Here is a 25,956-nt window from a genome sequence, read left to right as displayed (position 1 = left end):
GATGTCAGTGAGCATTTGTATCTCCTGCATGAAGGCCTGCATTGAGAGTGCATATCAAAGCCAGATGGCAGCTGTGAGAAGATAGGTGACTGCTTTCAGGAGCAACTTTCAAAACTTCTCCACCTGAAATTCAATGTAAGAAAAGCCCCCAAAACAGCCTTTTAAACAAGCAAGATGAACCGCTGCCATTGACGTGTAAAAATTTACAATATGTGTTTTTTTAAAAAGGGGAAGTGCCTACTAGGTCAAAAAATATCTACAGTGGAAGATGCAAATCTATCACTCTCATTTCACTTTTTTAGTTCCAATTTTATGGCATCAACTCTAAAATTGAAATAAATATCTTAAGTACCTTTTAACAGGTGGAGAGTAAATAAGATCAATTTCTTCAGACCATCTCACTGCAGTTTTACTGCTGTTTGACAATCATCAATAAATACAGAGAAAAGTTGACACACTGGACACTCATCATGGGTGTAAATATATTGAATTGAGGTTTAAATTTCATTTTAGCATATAAAAATGCTAATAAGTTTTAAAAACAAGATCTGGGTGCAGGAGTTTGCATTTACTGTGGATTCTCTCTGATCTAATCATAGGTATACATGCAGAGTTAAAACTAATATTTACTTAAATATTCCTTACTGTCTGCACTGTGCAGCTTTGCAGCAGGAAGGCTCTGGATTTGACTCTGCATGTTTTCCAAGTTCTCTCTGGATACTCTGGCTTCCTCCCACAATTATTTGCATGCCAAGTTAAAAGGTAAAAATTGTCTATAGGTATGAGAGTTTGCACATGGTTTCTCTTATGTGTCTCTGGTTCATGCTGTATTCAGTCAGGTCCAAATGTCATTTAAAATTAGACATCCAAGCATTCAAAAACCCCAGGAAAACAGAAAAAATACGACCTTTCCTTTCATCAGAACTGAATTAATTTAGATTTAAATCATTATTGTTTTGAGGTCAAATAAACAAATTAAGTATTTTTGAATTATTTTGTTGTTTCCAGGAATAAGTCAAGTTTATTAGGTTAAAAGATGTTACAGCTTTCAGAAAAAAATCAAAACAAGATACCTGATTTTTATTAATTACATATATACTTTGCAATGTTACAACTTACAATGCTGATATGTAGATAATTAAGGCGATGTCACATGCTGTACATGCCCTGTATGTAGCCTATAGGACATGTACCTGCCAAGTCTATCCGACACATTCTTTATGTGCCACATAGACCTGATTAGTGTTGGAGGGTGGGAATGCATTTGGAAAGCTGTCTTCCACATACTAAAACATAAACATAACAGAAAAAAAACAACATCTAAAAGTTGATTTTGTTTGTCAGAAAAGAGCAATCTTTAGTGATGTCACTTAGAGGACGTAACTGTAACAGCGACAGCATAAACAAAGTGGGTTTACACTTTTCCGTTTTAAAGAGGCTTTTAGTTGTATGGGAGTGCAAGTCTGTCACAACAAAGCATCAATTCGACAAACACTGAGAAACCGGGAACAACTGGGTCATAACTGGAGGAATGATCATCACTGGCTTTGAATTTAATTCCTCCTCCGCAGACACAAAGGCATAAATAACTAAAATCATGTGTAACAACAGAAAAACGGATCACACCAAGTCCTTCAAGGCAGCTTATGGAGTATCCAAAACTTGCACATTTATATGTAATGTAATCATAAAGCATGGAGTGGGTAAAATGTTTCTTTAACCATCTGGAGCTGGACAAGCTCAGGCCAGCAGACGGGCTGACGTCTTCTGTTTGACTTTAAATATAACGTTTTCTGTCTCACTCATGTTTATGGAAAACAGACTTCAAATGCATTTTACTTCATACGCCACACATTCTTTGATTTCATACAAAAACTGTAAAAGATTCCTAATTCGACTCGCACGACCTGTTACACTAACACAGAGAAGAGGCATATGGATGTCATAATATCAGAGAAAAGTCCTCCAGTGTTTATGTTGCAAAGCATTATAGTTAGTATTTAGATAAAATGGCTGTGAATGGCTCCAGTCTGCGAGACTACTATGAGATAAATACATCCTCCCCCCCTCTGAGTGCCGTCTCAGACAACTCGGCAGAGATTACTGGACCCGCGCGGCAAGATGAAGATGATGACAGAGGTGGGAAGATGAGAGTAGGGGTAAAGTGTGTTGAGTCTGTGCTACAAGTGCCTTTTTAATGCTGGCAGAGCAGCTCCACCTCCTGTAATCAGCTGTTTAAGGTAAACAGACCAACAAGCACAAGGTGGGCGGTCATTGGGAGTAAGGAGAGTTTATGAAAAATAGCTGCTGCACAGACAGGGGAACAAATTCAGGTTGCTCCTTTGTGATCAGGTTTATTGTTTTTGAGCATTGGATGTTTTTCCAAGGTTAAAATGGGTAAAGAAATAAACAACAACATACAGCAGAAGATGAAGGTCTGGTCGGTAGTAATTAGAGATGCACCAAGAAGTTTGTGGTGGTCAAATTTTCAGCGCGGCTGGTCGGACACTCAAAAATCAGACGCTTTTCTGATCAATGAACACACCATAAGTGGTCACTATCAGGTTGCGCAAACAATAAATCAGTAAAAGACTCAAAATGAGCTTTTGTCAGTAATAATCAGTTTAGAGGGAGAACAGTAAAAATCTGAAAGGAAATTGTATTTTCTCTAACTGGCTGCAAGATGGCGAGAGAAAGCAAGACTTTAATCAGATTAACAGAGGGCTGAAAGGAGTACAGCCAAGTTATCTACTTTCACCATCAAAGCACAGCAATGCAAAAAATTATTTAAAGCTGCAGTATGTAACTTTTTTAAGAAATATTTTTTACATATTTGTTGAAACTGTCGCCATGACAGTATGTTAAGAGTGTGAAAATATCAGTCTCCTTCACCTTCTTCCTGAGCTACTATTGCTGTTTGAAGAAATGCACAATGTCCGACCAAAAACAGCCAGGAGGACTAGATCTTAGCGCTGTCAATCATCCTCATGTACTCGTTGCTAAGTGTACTAAACAACTTACAGAAAAACTGATCAGCAGTGGCCACGCTAACTAGCCTGAGCCTTCACGACAGGCTTGCTAGCTGAAGAGAGTAAGGGGCAAGAGCAGCGCCACAAGGAGGATGATTGACAGCGCTAAGACCTGCCTCATGGTTCTAATTGGCTGTTTCTAATTATCACTGGGAAAACACAGATTATTGGTCTCATATTATACTGTTACAATATAAAAATATATTGTAACAGTATACTGTCATAAAACTGCCGCCAGTTTTAATACATGTGTAAAAAAATATATATTTTAATTAAAGTTACATACTGCAGCTTTAAAGAGAAAAAATATTTTCATATTTTTTCATTTAGACTTTCAGAAAAATATTTAAACTTATGTGGATTTGAAAATGTTGAAAATCTTTTGTGACTGTCTGAAATAAGGTTCAACATGGAGACTGATGTATTAGTAATGGTTAATAAAGTCAGTTTAAATAATGACACTGGCTACACTCTGTATGAATAATTAACTTCTTATGGGAGAAGAGATAGAAAACATTTTAAGCATTAAAGCTCTTAAAAAGAAATCAAAATCCATACTGGCAGAGGGAAAAGTGTACAGAAATCAAAATTCTGCTTGATGCATCTCTAAAATGAAAGACACTTGTCTTCAATTGTGCTCATAAATATTTGATCTTCACATTATTTTATACTGACGGCTGAAGGTTCAGGAGGAGAATATTTGACCAACTGTCTGGTAAAAGTTGTAACAGTACTGTTGTGGTAACTCAAGTGGCAATTCTACGTCACCATTGACCCAGAAAGCTTTATGCACATGAAGAGACGGTGGCTACTGTAGCGCAGGATTTGAAATAATTATAGATAACTCTTAAAGGGTTTACCAAGCAAGCAGCTTGAAAAGTCAGCAGGCGGAGATGCAGCTCTGGAGTCTGAAACTTTCCTATTGTGGCACTAAGCAAAGATGAAGTCTGGATTCTCCCCCGTTTACAGCTGGCATTTGTACGTCCAACGGTTTTAAATCTAAAGTCATTTGAGAAACACAGAGCTGCGGTGATGGGCCTGTAAACGGACTGAAGGTGGACAGAGAACCGAGCTGGAGGTCAGGCGTTGGACAGGTCGGCCTTGCTGAGAGCGATGGCCAGCTCCAGATCCTGCTGCTCTTGCAACCGCAGCCGCCTCAGTCGCTCCTGCTCCTCTCGCTCGCTCTCCCGCTTGGCCCACTCCAGCTGCTGGTTCTCACTTCCAAACTGGAGCAGACAAACAAACATTAGATTTGGGAAACATAAAAAAAAAAAAAAAAAAAAAAAACAGAAAAAGGAATGTGGTTGTGGCTTGAGGCTCAGATGTCAACACAGAAACAGACAAATCACTGGACAAAAGCAGACGTTTCTACACAGGCAGAAAGTCAGAAACGACGACGGACTTGTGTGAAATGATCAGCAGCAAATGGCGGCAAATTGACACAAAATTAAGATGAATGTAAAACAAAAGGAGCAGAGATAATTATGTAGTGCTTTGTAGGAGTACTAATAATCATAAAACTTTATCATTTTGTCACGTTAGACCATAAATCAGCCGATATGTGCCATAAAAGAATCTGAAAAGTGTGGCAAACATATTTAACACAAAGGCAGCAAAAAGACTTGACACTGGGGGCTTTAACTTCCAGCAGGACAACAATCCTAAACAACCAGTTAGAAAGGCTTAAACTAAAGCATACTCATGTGTTAGTAATGGCCTAGTCAAAGTCCAGGCCTAAATTCACTTGAGAATCTGCAACACTCTGAGCTTGATCTTTTGTGCAAGGAAGAAATGGGCAAAAATGTTGGTCTGTAGATGTAAAAACCCCCAAATGATCTGCAGCAAAAGCTGATTCTACACATCGACTCAGGGGCACTGAATAAATGCACGCCACACTTTTCAGATTTTTACGTTTGTAATAAAATTCTACATCACAGCTTTGCCTGTCATATAAAACAAATCTAACAAAATATAGTAAATTTCAATTAAATTAAAAATACTTAATTGATCCCAAAGGGAAATTTAATAAAAATACATATTGTCGTTATGATGTGACAAAATGTTTAAAAGTTAAAGGGTAATTAACACTTTTGCACAGCACTTTATTTTCCTCGCAAAAAAGCAAAAAGCACAACTAGGAGCTAAAAGCAACACTTTTTAAAAGCAACACTAAACTAAAGCAAACAAAATGTCAAATTTCAAATTTTTTGTTTTGCAGGATATTTGTAAAAAATAATTGCTCTCATGATTCACTATATTGGGATTATGCGCTGCAGACGAGCTTCTCGCATGCAAAGACTGATCACCACACCTTTTTTTTCCCTCTTTTTTTCAGTCTTACCTTCACAACTTCAGATCCTGGCAGAAAAACAAAACAAATCACATTGCAAAGCTCCACATAAAAAACCCCCACAAATCCCTTTTACAACAATCATGCAGGCATGAATGAGAAAAATAAATTCACGTCACGTGAAAAGACACCAACAGCTGCCATGCATCATCTCTCCACCGGAGAGCATGCCCGGCCATCATGAGGAAAGCAGAAGGGGAATATTTTATTGAGTTGAGCTCAGCTCCGAGGCAAATCATCCTCTGACAGCAGATAAGCCTTTGTCTTGAACTTAATGACTTGGAAAATGCCCCTGAAGTGCAGACATGTCTGCTTGTCTGGTAACGGTACGGATTATAAATCGCCGCTTCCTGCTGAACATGCAAGCCCAAAAACTAGGGATGCACCAATTTATCAGTGTCGATTTCCCTAATTCTGGGAAATTGGTGATTTTTACATGTGAAGCTGATCTTAATCACTGGTTTTTTTCTACCTCGGCAAAGGCATTTAAGTCAACTGCCATCTTCTTCTGCTCAGCTGTGAGAGAGGTTTGACTAGCAGACCAGCCCAACAGATAACATCTATATGTTTGGTGTTAAGCACAGTCATCTCACTGTGGGCAACTCATCAGATTTCTTGCTACATTTAGCAACATTTTAGATAAAAAAAATTGGTATTGACTAAAATCGGAATCCTCAGATCAGAATTTTTAGTAGGTAGGAAATCGATAATCAGCCAGAAAACTGCAATCGGTGCACCCCTACCGAAAACGTACGCCGAGACAGAGATGAAGCTCCAGAACTGTCTGAGTCAGTCATGCAGACACTTGGCTTCCCTGCACCCCAACTGTGAAAAAGCTCTCGAATGTTGTTAGTCAACAGCCAGCAAATGCGTTCGCTGTGAGTATTGGCTTTCTGGTGTAAAGGGACGAAACGTGGCCCAGCGGCATTAGACGACATCCCTGATACGTCAGCTCTGCAGCTCATGCAGACGACAATGCTTTGTCCATTAAATAAATAAAAAAATGAGTGGACTGAACTTACAGAGCCAAAATCTGCAAAACCCACAGGACAGTCTTTGGATTCTTTTCTTGAATGTGTCGCAATAAAAGAGTCTCTACTGATACCCTGCAGCAGCTCTGATGCGCTCGAACCGAGCGGATCCACTGGAGGAAATAAACATTTAGATGAATAAATACCTAAAATATTTTTCCATCTCATCAGAGCTCCCTTGGGAAAATCAGCTCACACTTAAAAGAAGAATGCGTAATCGTGGGCCGTCTGAATAATTCACAGGAAGCCTAAAGCTTTGGGCCCACGCCGTTCAGAATCGGCACCCTGGGTAAAGCAATAAAGGTTCAAAAAAAGGTGCTAACCACATTTTCTGAGTAAAGCTCACTGATGCATTGATGCTTCAATGTGCACAGTGCTGCTTTCTGGAACATATCATTGTAAAAAAAAAAAAAACAAACAAAAAAAAAAAAAAACAGACACACCCTTTTCTACTGTAAACTGAAAACACATTTCCAATAATCACTTTTAACTGGTTTCCATGATCCGTGACCGCCGTCACAGCAAACCTAGAGGGCTTAAGCAAAACATGTAGGAAGACTAACCAAATATTTGCCTAATTAAATCCCTATTACTAAACCAAACTTGTGTCGAGAGTTGTAAACAAATCTTGCAACACAAGTGCAGACAAACAGCTAAATTGCAGCCTCTCACAGGACCAGGATTAGTTGTGCAACTATTTCTGCGATGCAGATATTGAGAGCAGCCCACAAATTTAGGAGTGGGCTTCTCACTTCCCCTTTACTTGAGAGGCACACTGCGAGAACAGGCTCATTGGCAAAACGTGGCAGCTCATCTCAACACTGTTCTGCGTGGTAAAGCAAAGGGGAACACCAGGTTTCTCAGGCTGCAGCTTCTGCTTAAAGAATAAGTGCAAGGTCACACCGGAAGGGCATGGCCTGGGAATGGGTTGTAGGTGTTGTGTGACTTCACATGCACCGAAAAAGCAAGACAAACACCAGGCTCTGAGTGCAGAAAGAAAATAGAGAAAGTAACACTCGTTGTCATCCAACAGAGGAGAATTTGACTTAACTAGCATCAGTTATTATAGTAAGGGCAAAAAATAAAATACAATAAAAAAAAAAACATGTCCTATTAATATCAGCATGATGAGAACGTGTCATATGGAGGTTCACACGTGCTTTCTCCTCTTACTTTTCACATATCTCTGCCAGCAGCTTTCCTGTTGACAATATCAAGAAATTACTATCTCTGCAACCGCATACCTTACTGAGGAAGCAGCTTTCTAGCACGTATTTAGGCCATAAAACGTTTATGAGCCCACAAAAAAAAATAGTAACGCAAGTGGAGCGCTTAAAATAGTTTTAGTTCTTTCTTTTAATGAAACTCCTGGGAGTGATGGGTAAAAAGAAAACTCACCTTTAAATTTAGAAAAATCTAATTTGATGTTGAGTTACAGTAATGTATCTTAAACCTTTTAAAATTTATTTATGCTTGATTTTTCTTTATATTCTGGCTTGTAATGAATAATTAAGGACTTTTTGTCACCATGGGGCAGAAATACAACACGGAATCTAAAATCTTTCTCCATTTCTTATTTTAATTCACCCTTTTTAAATAATTAAGTTTCATCCAATCATAATCTATATTTTTTATGTCCTCTAATGCCTTCTTGGCATTTTTGATCAGCAAATAATTTGTGTAGATTCAAATTTTCTCACAAATTTTTATTTTTCATGACTCATCTAATTTCATGTTTTAATAATTCCTCCAGTTTTTCTTTCTGTTACAAGAAGTTCAGTTAAAATTGTTTTGGAATTATTTCTACCATTTTGTTTGGTTTGAATGAAACACTTCGTGCTAAATCTTTCCTGGTATGAAAAGTGGTCTAAAAAGAAAGATTAATTAATTGACTGACACACAAAGATCAATATTTATCTTGCTAGTTCGCACAGTGAGGATGATGAAAAGAAAAAAACCACATACTAAGAAACTAGATCTCTTTTGAGTCTCTATTAGATTGTAAAAAAAAAAAAAAAAAAAAAAAAAAAAAAAAATCACTTCCTGTCCTACCATCACAAATGTAAATGTGGATTGTAATTAGAACGATGGACTTCAGAAACCTTTTAGCAAACGCTGCAGGTGAAACAAATAATGACTGAGTGGAAAAGCATCTCTGGTGACAGTTGAGTACGGAGGAGGATCTGTGATGCAAGTTAAAAACGGCGTCTCAAATCTGCACTTTTCAGAATGCTTTTATTGTTATTGTACAGAAGCAATAAAAGCATTCTGAAAAGTTGAGATGCTATTTTTAAATTGATAAAGCTAGTAAGTAATCATCATAAGTGATGTGGCATGTGACTTCAGGGTTTTCATCGTAGGGGTGCCGAACCAGTTGATCATGGTCAACCAGTCGATCTCAGGAATGTTTTGAGTTGATCTCTGCTGTTCCATCTTCAGGAGACGAACTGAACGCCGCGACAACGATGAACTGAGCGCGTCCCTCTGGTTTGACGCGCAAATCAAAAATATTTACCAAGATCCAAAACGTTTATAACTTTATTAATAAAAATAAAGTTATAAATAAGACCAAAAAATAAAAAAACAAGTTCGAATTAATGACCCAAAAACAAAAATAAATAAATAAATAATCGCAGTAATTATTGCTTTGGTTTGGGTGACTACTTATTAATAATCAGAAAAATAACATCACGCCTGAAAACATAATATCGTAACGGACTAAATATGTTTTTAACATAACCTCTGCTGTCAGTTGATTGCCACGGCAACAGGCACACAGAGCTAACATGGAGAGACTAAAAAAAAACCCCCGAGTCATTCACCAGTTTGGCGTTATTTTCCTTTTGTTGTAATTTATGAAAGTTATGAAACATTTTAGCATCAACTGCAGAAAATAATGGCATATTTAAGACTTTTTAAAACAGTCTTAAATATGCCTAAAGTTAAGATTCTTAAAATCTTTGTAAGAATCTGCAATTAATTATGTGATAAATTAAAATTACCCTGAACATTTCCATTTGGATGATTGTTTTTCTCGTGTCTTTCTTCCTACCACAGACTGCATGACAAAAGGCTTCATTCTGGTCTCAATTAGTCCGTTTAAAGAAGTATAATTTTGTTTATAGAGTTTCCATTTTATGTGTTGTCTCAGTTGTTTTGTTTATTTATTTTGGATATTTAAAATGTCTTCCAGTTCCAGTGTTAAATGTCAAAAATTAAAGCTTATTGAGAGGCTGTACTTGCATTGTTATGCTATTACTTAAAAACGTTTACATAAATAAATTCTGGAAAAAATTTGATTTTGTGCTAAAAAAACAAAATTGGGTTGTACAAAATATTAATCACATTGGTGCCAATGAATTTGGATATTTTTACACTGATGTCGTAAAATTTTACTGAAGAGTGTCAAATGCCACTGGTGAAGAGCACTAACCTGTTAATGTATAAATAAACTGCAAATGTTAACACACACAAAAAGAGGAACTTAAAATGAGGGATTACCATAGGGAGGCGCGGGCCGGTTAGGCACATTCTTCTTAGGAGGGTCAGGCTTCTGCTCATGTGAGGAATAATAAAAAAAGAGAACAGAAAGAAAAACAGTCAACAATTTTACAAAGTTATGAACACAGCAGATTTTTAAAGGCACCAGAGATCCATCAAGGTGAAAGTAAAGGCTGAAAAGTACAAGATTCAGTGGAAAACTGCTTTATGGTGTAAGTGATTCATGAGTACAAGAGCTCACCTTTGACATGTGACTGAAATCAGCAAATCCGCCGCCTTTGCCTCCGAAAGAACTGCTTCCAAACGGGTCCGCTTTTCCAAACAAGTCTGCAACAAAAGTTCATTTAAAGGCATCTGGATTACTTGGTTGCAGACACAGAAAGAGCCAAAAATCACAACAAAGTTTGGCCTTAAAAACCACACGTCAAATTTATTCTAAAGAGTTAGAGGGGGTTTTGTGCTATTTAGAGCAGAGAATGTGGCATAACTGTTTAATTTTCCATGAGATTTTCTGTGCAGACCTGTTGAAGCTGCGTTTTTTTAATTTAGTTTTTGTTCAACCTGATTGGTTAATTAAAGGCATCAGTCCAGAACTGAGCTGGAGTTGTTTTGACGCCGCTTAATTTAAAAGAAATAAAAATTTTTTTTTAAAAAAGCAACAAACTGCAGATGGTTGGAGCGAAAACAAAAACATTGCAACACAATACATTTGTTGTGTGAGCCTAAACCACAGAAGGGCCCATTCACGTGCGGCGGCGCAACGTTTTCCTTTACGCGATGCGGTGACTCGGCTCAGGTCTACAGTCGCCTCTGTGTTCCTCTGGAGAGCGTTTGCAGCGCACAGAGAGCGTCGACCTGCAGCTGCCACCAACTACTTTAAACAACTTCCTCAGCGAACCAGGCCCGGCACTTCAATGGCAGCAGATACCCAGGGAGGACAGAGGCAGCGGGAGCACGTAGAGGAGTGGCAGTGTGTTCTCTGAGTGAAGGAGCAACAGTCACAGAGTTTCTGTTTTGTTTGGCTCCTGCTGGCCTCCTGTTTTTCCAGGGTGAGGGGGGGGAGAGAGTATTTTCAGTCGGTCAGTAGTTAAATGCGTAGGTGCTCGGCTAAAAATAACCTGAGACCAGAGGAAAAACTGAAGCCACAGAGAGTAAAAATTATTTGCCCCCTTTTGCCCCACCGTCCAAAAATAAAACCTGAATCTGACACGTCACCCGGAGCGGCTAAGAATGAGTCTTTTAACCCGACATCTCTCACGTCCACAAGTCCAGTAATGGAGTCATTTTCTGGGAAAACTAAAGAAAAAATCTGCTTCTTCAAGCAAAGGGATAAATGTGTTGGACTTGTATCTGATGTCAGCAGCTTCTTTGCTAAGTGGATTGTAAAAAACACCTGTATTTTTCCACATTAAAACAAACTTCAGTGTATTTTATAGACTTTTTATATGAAAGACAAACTCAGAACAGTGAAGTGGAAGAACAAAAAATGTAATTGTAAATTTGACTAATCATTTATTGCCACATCCTGAAGATCTTACAATGAATCACATAATAAAATATTAAAAATACACAAAAAATGTAAACAAATAAACGAATTGGTTTTTTTTTAAATAAAAACAGAGGGACATTTTATTGCCTAAATTGAAATAATAGAGCAATGCTCGATCATTTGTAGCAAAACTGAAAAAAAAAAATAAAAATACCGTAAATACGTCAAACAAAAGAAATTTGCTTTGAGTCTAGACAAATTTTATTGAGCATGACTGAGGGCAAAAATTATTGTAAGAATCAAACCAGAGAATCAGAGAATCAAACAAAACTTAGTAACTGCAGGAATACAGAGAACTGAAGCTCTGGTGGGAAAATTCTAGGTTTAGTTGAAACTTTTCTTTGTGTTGTTGTTACGAGTGGTTCCTGGGCACCTCGGGAACCACAGAGGTGTGTCCACAGGTGACGCTGTGCCTGGGTGACGAGGTGAGCTCATGGTTTTTACCACTTCCCACACCACCACAGCAAAGATTTTATCTTGGTTACCTTTTGAATATCCGATATCTGATCACAACATTTATACAAAATCTTTAAAGAAGAGGATACAAGCAGAGTGAAGTTGGCACCTCACCTCCCACAAATCAGACAAAAATGGCGCCAAATATTTGTGCAGCAAAACTTTTAGTTTTTTCTTAAAGAAAAAAAATGTTTCTAGAGGTCATGAAAGGTCAACAAGCCCCTCCCACTCAAATAAGAATGGTGTCTGAATCAAGCAAAAATTGTGCTGTTTTTGTGCAGCAAATACTTTTGTTTGTGCTCCTGTTATTTTAAAGGTACTAAGGCATGTTTCCAGAGGTCAAGAAAGGTCAACTAGCTCCCCTCCCAGCTAATTTTTAAGATTATTTAGACTTTGTAAAGTGATGGGGCTGGTTGACCTCTAAATTTTCATTAATATCTTCAGAGCCATGCAGCACAAACAAAAAATGTTGCTGCACAAACATAGGTGAGTTGATTGACATCAATTTTGTCTGATTTGAAGGTGGTGGGGGAAGGCTGGTTGACCTTTCATGACCTCTGGAAACATTTCCTAATATTTTTTAAAATGATAGTGGCGAAGATTACAACAGGATGGTTTATATTTGACACTGATGTGTTCAAAAAGCCTAGTCAAAGTCAAAGAACCAACTTGAGTCAAAAACTAGAATTATTCCAGAAACACAAAAATTTCCAGCAAAGTTGAGAATTCAGAGAATTAATTCAGTGGGTCTGAATTTCAGACGAAGGCAGACTTTGGAATATTTTTGAAAAAATAGACGTGAAATATACCAGTATTTTGATTTTTATAATGTTTAACGTATAAAAAAGTGGAGATATAATAAGTTTATGTATTATATTTTTCTTATTTTAGTTTTTTATTTATTTTTTCAGTATTTTGTCTTTCTGGGGGGTTTTAAACTTGTGTATGGAAAGATTAAAATTCCTAAAAAAAAAACAAAAAAACACATGAATCACTTGCAATCCTCACAATTATGAACAACTTTGTGCAATGGGATAAATGTTCAATCAGAAAAATCACAATAAAATAAATTGAAGATTGCGGTGACAAAGAGTGAAGACGTTTGCTAGGTGCTGTACAACCTACATGAAACTAAAAATAAAAACAGATATTGTTTTTAACTGGTTCTGCATTTAGCCATGCAGACAGGACCTGATAAAAACAACTCTGCATATTTAAATATCTGCACAAGCTGCCTACCTGAATCCTTCGTTTGAGAGCTGTTTGATGCAAATGGGTCGCCACTCCCAAAGGCGCTCGGCTGAAAATGAATAATTATAATGAAACAGAGAGAATTAAGAGACTATTTAGTTTGCAGATACCTCAAACATTCAAAATCAAGCTGCATTTAAAGGGAACATTAATTAGCACTAAAAATAAAAATAAAAACAAAGAGTCGTACCTTAGCTGGTGGTGTGGGTTTTCTACTGAAAGGATCTCCAGAGCCAAACAAGTCCGTCTTGTTGGATCTCTTGAAAAAGTCGTCAGATGAGGTTCCCTTGAAGGGATCGTTTTCTTTGAAAGGATCTTCTCCAAATGGATCTGGGAAAAAAGAAAAAAATCAATATAAATTAGCAATAAACAATAACAATCAACGTCTGAAAGCATGAAAACATGTGATTCATAAATAACAGTAAGGCTGCTGTTCTGACCTTTCAAAAGGTCAGATTTGAAGGGGTCTTCTACTTGGAAGGGGTCTGCAGGAAGCTCCTTTTTAATGCCGTTGTTGTTGAACATGGCTATCCTTGACTTGAAAGAGTCATCCTGACAAACAGAAACAAATTCATTCATTCATCAACAATGAAAGGAAATTAAAAAAAAAAAATAAAAAATTACAAAAAGACATAAATTAGCAGTGGTCTTTTGATAGGCTAGAAAGCCTCATTTTCTCCATGTATCTTAAAATATCAAGAATTTAAAAGTGAATTTGGTTGACAGACACAACTGAAAACATAAATTAAGAAAACTGAAAAGGATCCATTCATTTTTATTTCTATTTTTATGTAAGGCCTGCCAAACTCAAATAGTTTGTAATGTTGCTGTAATGTCACTAAAAATTGTTCCATTCATAATTAAGAAAAAAATGAGTAACTTTTGTTCATGCCATTTTTATTAATATGTAAATGAAATGTGTACAAATTGAACAACTGAAACTCCTTTTACATGTATCTTTTCTAAATAGCATTTTATGGGAGGAGCTGGGAGAAATAATCTCATTTCTTGGTTCCTTACCGAACCCCTGAATCCTCCGTTCTCCCTCTCGGTGAAACCTTCGCTCAAATCGGGCAGATTGCTGAAGTTCCCCCTGTTGATCTCGCTCAAAGCGCTGTTGTACTGCTCAATAGTTTGGGTCAGTTCCTTCTGCGTGTCCTGGATCAGCGACAACTTACTGCGAGCCTACAAACAAAACATTTCAGTTCAAAAAATAAATTCCCCATACTGGTGTTATTAAGCTTCTAATTTTTACTCTTTTCTTCAAAATAAATTCTTGTGTATCGGGTTACTACTTTCACTTAAAATTGAAAAACATGCATATCTGAAGGAAGAGTTTGCATTTAGGGTCTTGGGTTTGCAGAACACTTTACACTTCCTCTTTCCTTCTGACTCTGGAAAAAGGAATGTATGAGATCTGCAAACTAAAACTGAAGTCTTGGTTAGTGGTTAAACTGATAAGGGAAATAACCACAACGACTAAGTTGTAACATCTCTACACTTAGCACCAACTGCATTCAGGGGAGAGTGTGCTACTTTAAGAAAATGCATTAAAATCCTCAAACCTCAACCTGATCTCTAACTTCAATTGTCTTCAGCCATTTGCCTGACCTGGTTGATCTCATCCTGCGTGGTTTGCAGCGACTTCACGATGCTGTCCAGCTGAACGCGGCCGGTCACCAGCCTCTGCTCCAACTGGGCCTCCTCCTCCTGCAGTCGGCTCAGGTCCGCCTTGGTGCGGCTCAGCTCGTCCTCCTGGCTGCGAACGTTGGTCTCCTGAGAGCGGATCTGACTTTGCAAAGAAGAAATCTGCAGAGCAAACACAAAACATGAAGATAAAGTTAATACATTTACATTTAGTCTTTAATTAAAACTAGTTCAACAACTTTGAGAACCCCATCCTGGATTATCTAAATTTATCACAAGGACAAATGACAGACTCAAGATTTTACAAATTGACAAAACTTTCAAGCAATGATGAATCTACAAATATGAAATTGTTGTGGCAAAAAAGATTTGGGACTAAATATAGAAAGGGGGTAGCGAGTAGGAATTTTGACAGATTGCAGATTAAAGTTAGACTGATTACAGCCTCTAGGATAACTTTGAAACATTGGAAATCAATCCTACTCCCCCAAAGATGAAAGAATGGACAGATGCCATGGTAGAGATTTCATCTTCTTAATCCATGCTGCATAAACTGGATGACAAAGGACAAAAAGGACAGAAGAGACAAACCCATGGGTCATGGTTTGGACTAATAGAGGATGACATGCCTTAACGAGTATAGACTAAATTGTAAACCAGTGGCATATTGTCACTTTAATATATACAATATATTGAAATTAATGTAAATTACCCTTTACCGACCAGATAATGGGTGACACTTTATTTGAAGGGGTGTGCACAAGACTGACCTAAACATGAATGACTCTTCATAAATGCTTACGACTGTTGTCTTGAAGTATCATTCGGTAAATAATGACACTTTTAATGCAAAGTTGCACTAAAAGTTGTGTTAAAAGTGTCAATCTTGCATTGTTCAGTAAACAACTAAATTTTTAATGCCAAATAACATTAAAAATGTCATTATTTATCTAATGACTTCAGTCATTATCGTTCACGTGACAGGTCTTATGTCATGTTTACACTTCATAAAGTGTTACCGGTTCATGTTTTTACGTTTTTGTTTGTTCTGTTCATAAGTGAAAAATATTTATAGCATGTTTAAGGCATGTTTTAAAAAGTCCCGTCTCTGACCTGCTGAGATTCCTCCTGGCATTTTTGCTTCAGTTCATTGAGCATTCCCTCCAGCTTGGAGCGCTGCTGGTCCATCTCGTCCAGACGTCCCTGAGCGTCCTGCTTCTGGGACGTCAGGCTGTGCAGGCTGCTGCTCTCCCTGTCCAAGTCCAGCTGAATGTCCTGAGTTTCACCAAAAAACACAGAGGTCGGCTACAAACCACCATCCTTACTGATGGACTTTTAATCAAAACCGTTATTGATCAATTAAGTCACTTTATCATTTGCAATGCCATGATGGATGTCGGAAATGAGGATTGGGAGTATTGAACTGAGTGACTGAAGTTGTTTTCCCAAGTTGTTTTTGCCAGTTTATTCATGATTTCTTCTTGTTCGAGTCGAGCTGATTTGTCTTTGAACGTATCACACCTGGTTGGGGCTCATAGATGTTGATATTTACTGAAGTTTGAAACAGCTAGCTTAGAAGCCGTCCCATACCTCCTCCCGCCTGACGTGTTGATAGAATTACCGTCTTTGCCTGAATTCACACCACATGATTTATGTCATTAATAGCGTCTGCCTTAAATCGGAGCGGCATTAAAAACGTACAGAGGAAGAGACGCAAACCAGTTTTTCTCCGTACATGCTAGGCTACATGATGGTGGAGCATTGTTTCCATGGTTACAGGCGGTTAAACACACCTTCGCCATAATGTAATATTTTAAAGCATAAAGCATTCTAAGTTACTGAGACGAACCTGTAAACATTTTAGCTTCATCTTACCTGAACGTCACTGTTTTTCTGTCTTATGGTTTCCTCTGTTTGCATAATCTCTTGCTCCAGGAAAAACTTCTCTCTGTCAATGACAAAAAAAGAGGTAAACAAAGGCAGGAGATTAACATCCGTAAATGTGTTGAAAGGTTTGTGTTTTTAACAAACACGGGAAAAAAAGCAGTGATTGCTGGCATTCTGTCTGAACAAGAACTACTTTTAACCATGAATTATGTTTTCTAAACGATTTAAAGTAACTGAAAACATTATCTTTGCTTTATTTCATTTCTTCAGCAAATTTGGTGGTGTTAAAGTGAAAAACATCTGATCGTCAGCATTTTTCAACTTCAATTTTCTCTCGTTTTTCCCCTCAGAGGAAGGGAATCAAAGCAATCCTGCTGCTACTCAGGGTGCAGGCGCTCACCTCTGCAGCTGAGCTATTTCCTGGCTGAGGTCATCCAGCTCTTTGTTGCCTGTGAGCTCAACTGACCCAATGGAGCTGGTGCTGTCCTGAGGGGAGAGACATCGAGACAGTCGTTTAAGAGAAGCAGGGGCGGGGGGCAAAAAGAAAAAGAAAAGAGCGGAGATAACAAGCTGGACAACCCCAGGAGGGGGAACGCGTACTGGATGACACCGACGTGATTAAAGACATGAAGGAGTGATTCTGACACACATGATGGAGGATGAAAAGTAGGGCACAAAGTAAAACAAGGGACATGAGCAGAATAAAGGCAGAGAGAAAAGCTCCCCGCTGGTATTTCTAAGAAAACAAAAGTCACAGGAAGGAAACAGAAAGCTCTGTCTCAGCTTGGAGGGAGCGTGAGAGGCAGACAATACATGAACGGAGAGAAATGCATACAGAGGATTTCATGGGCTGATTGTACGCTTCAAGGTTTTAAAACATAACAAAATTTCACCTAACACTGTTCTGGAACAGAGGGCTGCATAGTGGTGTAGTTAGTAGCACTGTAGCAAAAAATAAGAAAAAGTTTGAATCCCGGCCTGGAGTGTGAGATTAGCTACTCGTTCTGCACATCCTGACAGTTTCCATTGGCTTTAAAATTGCGCAAATTTGAATTAGGAAAAAAAATCTGACAATTTCGAAAAATAAAAACTAATGTTTGAGATGATTTGCCGAACTGCAATGCATCAGATGCTTATTTGTAGCCATTAGCCTCCTCAGACAACGCACTGCTGGCTCCACCAGAGCTCTAACAGAGTCACACAGTTTCATCAGAAGTGGAGTTTGTCATTTGAAAGTGTTGAATCTATCTTACTTCTGTGAAATCTCTAACTACAATTTCCCCAAAAACACAGCACATATGTCGCTTGTCCCTGCAACGCCTGAATAAAAGATGCAAACGTTTCCTCTGATGGCTGCTCTGGATAAAACTAAGAGCCCACTGGACTGAACCCCATCAAAAACCTCCTGTTTTTATTTTTTATATTTATTCCAACAAATATTGACTTCTGAACTCTTCCTGAGTTAAAACATTAGTATTGTTGTTTCTAAGTCAGTATGATCCTGTTTTGTTTTTTTTTTGGGGTGGGGGGAGTTGTATTATTTTCTGCAAATAAATACTAGATTTTTGCTTGGAAGTTCAGCATAGAAAAGTTAGTTTTAAAGCAGAACTCTAGTAATTTTGGTTCAAAGATATTTTCCAGTTAATACCATTGACACACAAATTTATAGACCAATTACAGTCATGTTTTTGAACTGTGGGAGGAAGCAGAAAGAGCCCGAGCTGGGATTCAAACCCAAGACCTTCTTGCTGCAAAGCACCAACTACATAACCCCCAAACACACACAAAAAAAATCTAAATATATTCTTTGCTTTTACAACAACGATATAATCATTTCTTCTGTGAAAACTGTGAAAAGGTTGAACATCTATGTAGACAGAAATGGAAACGAGTCATGCTACTATTACAAACAAACACACACTCAAAACGAAACGTACTACAAAGAAAGACTTTAAGAACTAAAGAAACCATCTGGTCTAACAGGTGGCCTGACTCTGAAAGCACAGCTGGATGCTCCTTTTCTCACACGTGTGAAAGAGCAACAGCACCACCTGGTGGCGTTGTGCTGAAATACTCACTCTGCGCATACTGGCTGAGGAAACCAGGTCTGCTCTCACAGAAGGAAGAATCCCCATAAAGCTCTGACAGACAGGATAGAAAAGGACTCAGAGGGACAAGCATTATCAGACTGTCGGAACTGAAAAACTGGAGGGCAGCAAGGAAGAGCTCAGCATTTAAAATTACTTAAATTAAACGTACAGTCTGCCATGTTTCAACCACAAACTTCGATGTATTTTGAGTTTTTATGTAATACACCAACACAAAGATGTGCATAATCATGCAGGGAAAAGAAAATGATGGATGCTCGAATCATTTTACAAATAAAATCTGGAAAGTGTGGCATACATTTACATTTTAAGCTTGGCGCAATAAGTGACAAGTTAACTAATAGCATGATAAATTAAAATGAGCTCAATAATTTTCATTCTTATTAAGATTTTGTTTAGAAAGACATCAAAATAAATTTCATTTTATTATTTCCAATTTATTTGTTTGGTTTTGGTGGTTGTGTTTTATTTCCATATCTTCCTCTTACGGATCATGAGCCTGACTAACACAAACTGGATGACAAACAAATTCTGGGGTTATATCTGCTTATTTCCAAGCCCAAAAACCGCACCGACTCATTAAGTCTGCAAGCGACTTAAAAAAAAAGAAAAACAAGCCCAAAGCTGCTTATAATAATCGGACTTGATGACCGCAACTTTAAATAGTTCCTGATTTTCCAGCAACAAAATGTGCATCTCCATTGTTTATGTTTTTGTCATTGCTGATAACTGTCGCATAAAAATGGTGGTCACTCCCCAAGTGAGGAAATAAAATTAAATTGCAAAATAAAATAGTAACGCACAGTAACTGTAGTCTGATAACCAGATTTGAAATAGCAACGCGATAGATTACTCGTTACTAAAAAAAGTGATCCGACATCAATAACACGTTACTAAGTATCATCACTGACATCACTGATTGTGGCAGATACAACTAATCTGTCCTGTTTACAGATTCTCTCACTTGAGAGGTGGAGGTGTGCAGCTCTTCTGGTTAATGCTGTCCCATAATCCTATTTTCAAAGTGACCCTTGATCTTTCTGCTGCTCCTTGGTCTTCATGAACTTTTGAGAAACTGGGATTTAACCCCACAAACCTGGACTCTTTAATAATTAGAAGCCATCTGAGGTGGATTTTGAGATGCATAGCCATGTTTTTAATTTAGCAAAGCATGCATAACTTTATTTTCCCTTCACAATTATGCACCAATTTGTGTTGGTTTATCACGAACAAACCAAGTATATTGATGTTTGTGGTTGCTATGGGAATAAATTTGAAAAGTTCAAGAGAAGTCAAAAGAATAGAATATGCAAGATGCCATTGCAGTAGAGAAACTGATATTTAAAGGAATTAATTAGATTTTTAGAGCAGATTTGTAGAAGAGTAAAAAGCATATGTGACAACATTTACAACCCAAAGAAAAGTTCCAAAGTCCAAGAGCTGGGCCTGATCAAAACTTAAACTAACAGCTGATAAATACTTTAGATAGCCTAAACTGAAAAGATGCAGAGTGACTTAAAGAAGAGCGAAAGATGGAGTCTGGACTCACAAGGCCCATAGCCGATGCTGCCGTCCTCTCTGACGGGGGGATCATGTCTATAGTGAGGGCAGAGGGAGGGTCGATGCCTTTTGTCACCTTCTGCTGGATGAAATGCATGGCCAGAGCAAACTGCTCCGGGGTCAGTTTGCCTGTCTGTTTTGTGTCAGCGAGTCCCCTGTGGAAAACAAAACAGTTTTTCCTTTAAAAAGAGAAAAATACGCCAGCTTCTGAGAATTAATACCAACATCGCTCGCTGGTTAAGACTCTGCATTAAGACGGTTTAAAATTCCTAAATTAATACGTGGAAAGATTCAACATATTCAGAAGGTAACAGAGATCATGAAGAAACGTTCTGACAGGAAAATTAAGCAAAAGGTTATGAGATCAAAGTCTTGAGCCTCAACAAAAGCTGCTATTGCTTGTTATGTCCTCTGTATCAAAATGTTAATTTAACTGAACAGTTTTCCTGCAGAACAAACATTTTAAACTTTCATAATAAATTGAGAGAGCAAGACTTAAATGCCAACAGGACCATAAAAAATAAATCTATCTGCAAATATATTAAGAAACAAACAAGTAATGCTTAAACACTGCTCAGAGATATCAGTAAAAAGCCTAAAATAAACTTATTTTATACTGTAGGAAGAAAATCCTTTAATTTTGAACTTAAAGAAGTCAAATTTAGCTTGTAATTTGACCAAATTTGGAAATAGTTGTCTTTAATTAATCAGTAGCTAAATTTTTGACAATGGTTACTTAATTAATGCAAATGAAACATTTTAAAATTATAGTGAGGACCATTTTCTTAGCCACATTGTCTCATTTATTTTGCTGAATTTTACTAAATAGATAAAAATAATTAACAGGTTTCTAAACTTCAGCAGTGTGGTTTATGCGTCAGCAATGAAAGTTTATTTTAAGGCTTTTCACATCTTTACTAGAAGCACCAATAATGTTGATGTGTTTAAGGTCAAATTAAAAAACTCTTTAAATGCAGATTTCTGGATATTCTGTTGCCTTAATATATCCAATAACATATTTCAAGCACATCTTAAAACACTTTCAGAGCGTGGTTTGCTTTTCAAGCCGTTATAAACGTCTGAAAGACCATTTGCATTGACCATATCTCACCAGATCTGCGCCAGCATGGTCTGAGAGAGGTTGGACTGCATGAAGATCTCAATGATCTCAGTGCCTGTGATGAAGCCGTCCCCATCAGTGTCCGTTTTTTTAAAAAGCTCTCTATATGTTTCTCTGTCGGCCACCGGTACCACCCAGTTCACTGCAGCCTGGAGGGAGCAAAAGACAACAAAAAACAAATAAAAACGAGCATTTTATCCCACTTACAGCGCCTTGTAAGTTTTCAAACCGTTGAGATTTTTCACATTCTGTCATACTACAGCTCCAAAAATGAACATGGTTTATTGGGATTTTACCCAACAGTAGAAAAAGCTGACCAATCAATTACATTCAAAGCCTTTTGCTACTTTAATGTCAATCTAGTTCAAGTGTATTTTGCCCAAGTGTGTATTTTAAAGTTTAATATCAGCTGCATCTACGCTGAAAGAATTATAGACTAATCATGATTCCTCTTAGAGTTACAATGGCAACGCTACTTTCAACAACATTTTGTTTGAGACAAATTTACAAAATTTGTACATAAATCTGCATTTACATTAATTCAAGTCAAGTCCCAACTATTCTGATAAAGCCACTTGCTTCCCTTTCAAGGGAACCTGTTTCTCAGAAAGTCACGGGTGAAAAAAATCCCTGCAGGAGAAACAAACTGTCCCACATACAATGCGCTCAACAATGTGGTAAAACAAGTCCTACTGTTGGTAACAATGAAGTTAATACATGGAATACTAGTCTCTCCAAAAGTCAAAGCGCAGAAACTGTAACACGTATTTAATGTGGAGCTTTTCTTATTTTTGCATAAACTGAGCAGAACTAACCAACGCAGCAAGGAGAGCATCTTTTATTTTCTAAAAATAAAAGATATGATGAATAATATTTTCAAATATGTCCAAATTTAAGAAGAAAAATTACATTGAAGAGCATGTTATTCATGACTTAACACTTCAGTTATTCTTAGAAAGATTCAATATAGAGTTTTTCTAAAAATTATATACAAAGGTAGGAGATACAATGTAAATTTTATATTTTAAGTAAGATTTCATAAGGAACAGTCAAACTCTGTCTGATGGGTGGGTATTTATCGTATCGTTTATAGTGATATATTCCTTATAACATTTTGATTTATTGTCGTCACAATAAAGTTTAAAAAACAAGATTGTTACTTTGACTATTTTTTCCACTGTTTGTTTAGTGTGAGTATCAATAAATGTCAACAAATATGAAAATATCATTAAACACAATTCAGTTTAGTGATACAAATCACACTTCATTATGCGACTGTTGTCCTAAAATAGTGTATATATATAGGAGGGTTTTAAAAAAATAGTGTTTATGTTTGTGGTGCTATAATTGTTATGTCATGCAGTCACAGCCAGACAGTAGATAATAAAGTAGTAATAACTAGTTATTATTGTTACTTTTATTGTTATCACAAGATCAAACCAAAATATTGTGATAAAATTTAAGTCCACCCGTAGCTCTAACAATGATCACATTGATGGAGAAAGAAAAGAGCAGTTTTATGTTGACGTACCGCTGGAGTGGATGGTGAGCTGGATTTAAAGGAGTGTTTTGGGGACAAGGTGACACCGCTGGGACTGAGGGGTGAAATGCCACCCAGAGAAGACGCGGCACTCCCCACAGGAGGAGTAGCGCTCCTCAGAGAAGGAGAGCTCCGCAGAGCATCCTTCAGAGCCGATCCGGATCCGAGGCCCGACATGACAGGCAAAACGGCCACAGCGCCAGGAAGAGCAGGTGCAGATTTTTTTCTTTTGGAAGGTGGGATAAGAGAAGGAGGAAGGCTGCTTGGGACAGGCTCCTTCTCCATGGTGCGATAAACGAGATGCAGGGCCTGGAACGTGATAAACATCATATGTGTGACATTTCTCTTTAGGGAACAGTAAATAATGAAAAGGATCTACGCATACCACTATGAATTCCTCTTTGTCCAAATGTCCATCTTTGTCCACGTCACTGAGGTCCCAAATCTATAGTTAAACAATAATTGGTCGATCAAGATCTGATTCCTTTGAAATGTTAAACAACTGCACAGTGCTACTTAGCGAGTTTACATTACCTTTCCCAACACATCCAGAGGTAGCTTGGAGTTTATCAAAACAGGTCGGACCTTGTCACCGGAGAGGAGACCTTTCACAGGGGACAGACTTTCAAAAATCGCCTCAAACTTCCCCTTTTCATCAGGCTAGGAGAAAATAAAAAAATTCAGATGACAAGCTTGTCCATTTATTCTTCTTGAGAGTAGTCTTGTAAGTTTGTTTTGGCTCACCCTAATTGCCCAGTCAGATGTTGTTGATGATGCATTTACTAACGGGCTTTCAGTGTCTCTCTAAAAAGACAAGATAGAGACATGTGGATAGGAGAAAAAAACTGGAAGAACTTTATGATTGGGAGGTTATTGGTACTTAAAAGTAAAAAAAAAATCTTTATAAGTGGTTAGATAATTTAGTCAAAGTTTCTACAATCCTTTTATAAGATGGCAGAGACAGTGACTTAATAATCAGAGTTTTCTCCAGTTGTATGGAGCATTCACTAAAAGTGATAACTTGCCTTTACACTGAATATTACATTTTCCCTTATGGAAAAAAAAGCTGTCTTTAAATACTTCCTGTCACAAAGTCAATATGAATCATTGACAAGCTGCCAATTGCTTTTATTAAAGTAGCTCAGCTTCAAACTTCAGCTGGAAATACTCTATAAAATGCAGAAAAGTAAAAACATAGAACACAGGAGTAGTTAAAGATTATGGCCACCATTATTATACTTTTACTAATAAGTTTATCTGTTGTAATAAAAGCAATTATGTGATGCTATAGATTAAAAATACATATAAATTGTAACTTCTATTTTTCTATTGTAGTGTATTTCTTGATTCGAGACCTTTGTACAAATTTTGTACCACAAACTATCAAGGTGGTATGACAATAAAAAAATCCTTGAATCCTTCCTGAAAAAAATTGTCATCATACTGTGACAATCTCGTATCACGCCTAATTACCTTTTAGAGACTATAAAACCCACTGACTGTTTTCCCAAAACATTGCAGAGGTATTTTAATCCCATCGGCTCAACAGCAGCTATAGATAAAGTAATTTGAAGACTTACAAATTTTGGCACAGCTACATTTTGGTTGAGGTTGTTAAGGCTGATGTCATTTCCACCCTGTGCTGATGCCACCAGTCTCATTGCAATGAAGAAACCCTACAAAAGAGGAACAAAGCAGCACAAATATGGTGTTTTCAGCATACATCAGCATCCAACCAACAAAGTAGCTCTATGGAAAGAATGACTGAGTTACCCTCTTATCCAAATAGCCTTTTCTATCAGAATCTGCCAAATCCCATATCTGAAAAAGTGAAAATAATAATAAAAAAAGATTATTAGATGGAATATACTGAATACATTTAGAGTCAACATGTCAGTCAGTTCAAGACCCACTTTTCCAAGTGTACTGTCTGATAATCCAGACTTTTTAAGAAACTGAGCTGCATCGCCTGCTGATATTTTGCCTGTGTTTGCTGGATCAAGCTGCACAAAAATCAAAACAATTAAATATTAGATTACTTATAACATTTAGCTTAGGAGCCATGAAGAGTTGAAAAAGAAAATGCCGGCAACACAAACTCTTACCTGTCTGTAATAATTTTCATATGTTGCGTTTCCATTTGATAACTGTAAAAGAACGAAAAGAATGACAGATAAAAATGTCAACTGTCAACACGCACTAGTAAAGTTAACCCAGAATGTAGCTTGGTGCTAAATAAGCAAAACATTTAACACGTAATTAATTAAGAACACATTTCTACAAGAAAACAGCTTTAATTTTTATCTAGGTCCGTTTAATTTTCACCGAAACGTACAATTAACCCATCACAACTCTACCTAGCTAACTATGTTTACTCAGTGGATAACGAAAACTCGCTAATTCGGTTTAACTGACACATACTTGATAAGGCTTATGGAGTCGAGACGTGGAAATGGAACACTTAAAAAAACGTCACTGTTATTTGATAACCACGGACAATAAAAATGTAAGACTTTCTTTATCTTGTTTGACGTTGTTACCTGACTGAGAGTCATGAGCGCCGCCATATTTCCTGGTGTGTGTCGTGAACGCGCGCCGCGCACACGCCCATTGGGGGCGCGAGCGGCTTTAGAACACCGGCGAGGGAGCGGCGTGTTCCGGAAATGTGACGTCATCAATAAAAGGCAGGAGAGCAGTGATTTTTGTTTGTTTTATCTTTAGGTTTTTTGTTTTTTTTAAAGTACTTGTACCTGCAAGGCTCTCTAGTGTCACCTATATTTATTGTACAATTTGTGGCTATTTTGTATGTTTGTTTGCTATTTATTCATGTCGTTTTTAACTTTTCGTTAACTTTTATGTCACATTCTTTTTTTAATTTCGTTGTTATCATTATGACAATAACAAAGAATTCACTAACTTATTGACGT

The 25,956-nt window shown here is 37.4% G+C and overlaps 1 protein-coding gene across 5 annotated transcripts; it reads right to left on the bottom strand.

Annotated features, from left to right (window-relative positions):
- Nucleotides 1-1,059: 1,059 nt before the first annotated feature.
- On the bottom strand, nt 1,060-25,719 carry eps15l1b (epidermal growth factor receptor pathway substrate 15-like 1b). Of its 5 annotated transcripts, XM_044134982.1 has the most exons (25): nt 25,570-25,719; nt 25,135-25,176; nt 24,943-25,032; nt 24,803-24,850; nt 24,610-24,705; nt 23,774-23,833; nt 23,564-23,689; nt 23,415-23,474; nt 23,021-23,338; nt 21,481-21,638; nt 20,359-20,524; nt 18,780-18,842; nt 17,102-17,187; nt 16,690-16,762; nt 15,928-16,089; nt 14,779-14,976; nt 14,188-14,352; nt 13,608-13,719; nt 13,358-13,497; nt 13,156-13,216; nt 10,153-10,238; nt 9,912-9,963; nt 6,402-6,523; nt 5,371-5,387; nt 4,119-4,255 (listed from the first exon to the last, which is right to left on the bottom strand). In XM_044134982.1, exons 1-24 carry the CDS (start codon nt 25,702-25,704, stop codon nt 5,373-5,375), a joined length of 2,634 nt encoding a protein of 877 aa, XP_043990917.1. In that variant the 5' UTR covers nt 25,705-25,719; the 3' UTR covers nt 4,119-4,255; nt 5,371-5,372. The 5 variants fall into 5 exon arrangements, with proteins under 5 accessions (XP_043990916.1, XP_043990919.1, XP_043990917.1 ...); XM_044134981.1 differs by lacking the exon at nt 6,402-6,523 and having other exon boundaries at nt 1,060-4,255; XM_044134984.1 differs by lacking the exons at nt 5,371-5,387; nt 6,402-6,523 and having other exon boundaries at nt 1,060-4,255.
- Between the last annotated feature and the right edge of the window lie 237 nt (nt 25,720-25,956).

This window comes from Gambusia affinis, linkage group LG12 (assembly GCF_019740435.1).
Source record: "Gambusia affinis linkage group LG12, SWU_Gaff_1.0, whole genome shotgun sequence".
NCBI lineage: Eukaryota > Metazoa > Chordata > Actinopteri > Cyprinodontiformes > Poeciliidae > Gambusia > Gambusia affinis.
This window is presented reverse-complemented; position numbering and strand designations above follow the sequence as displayed.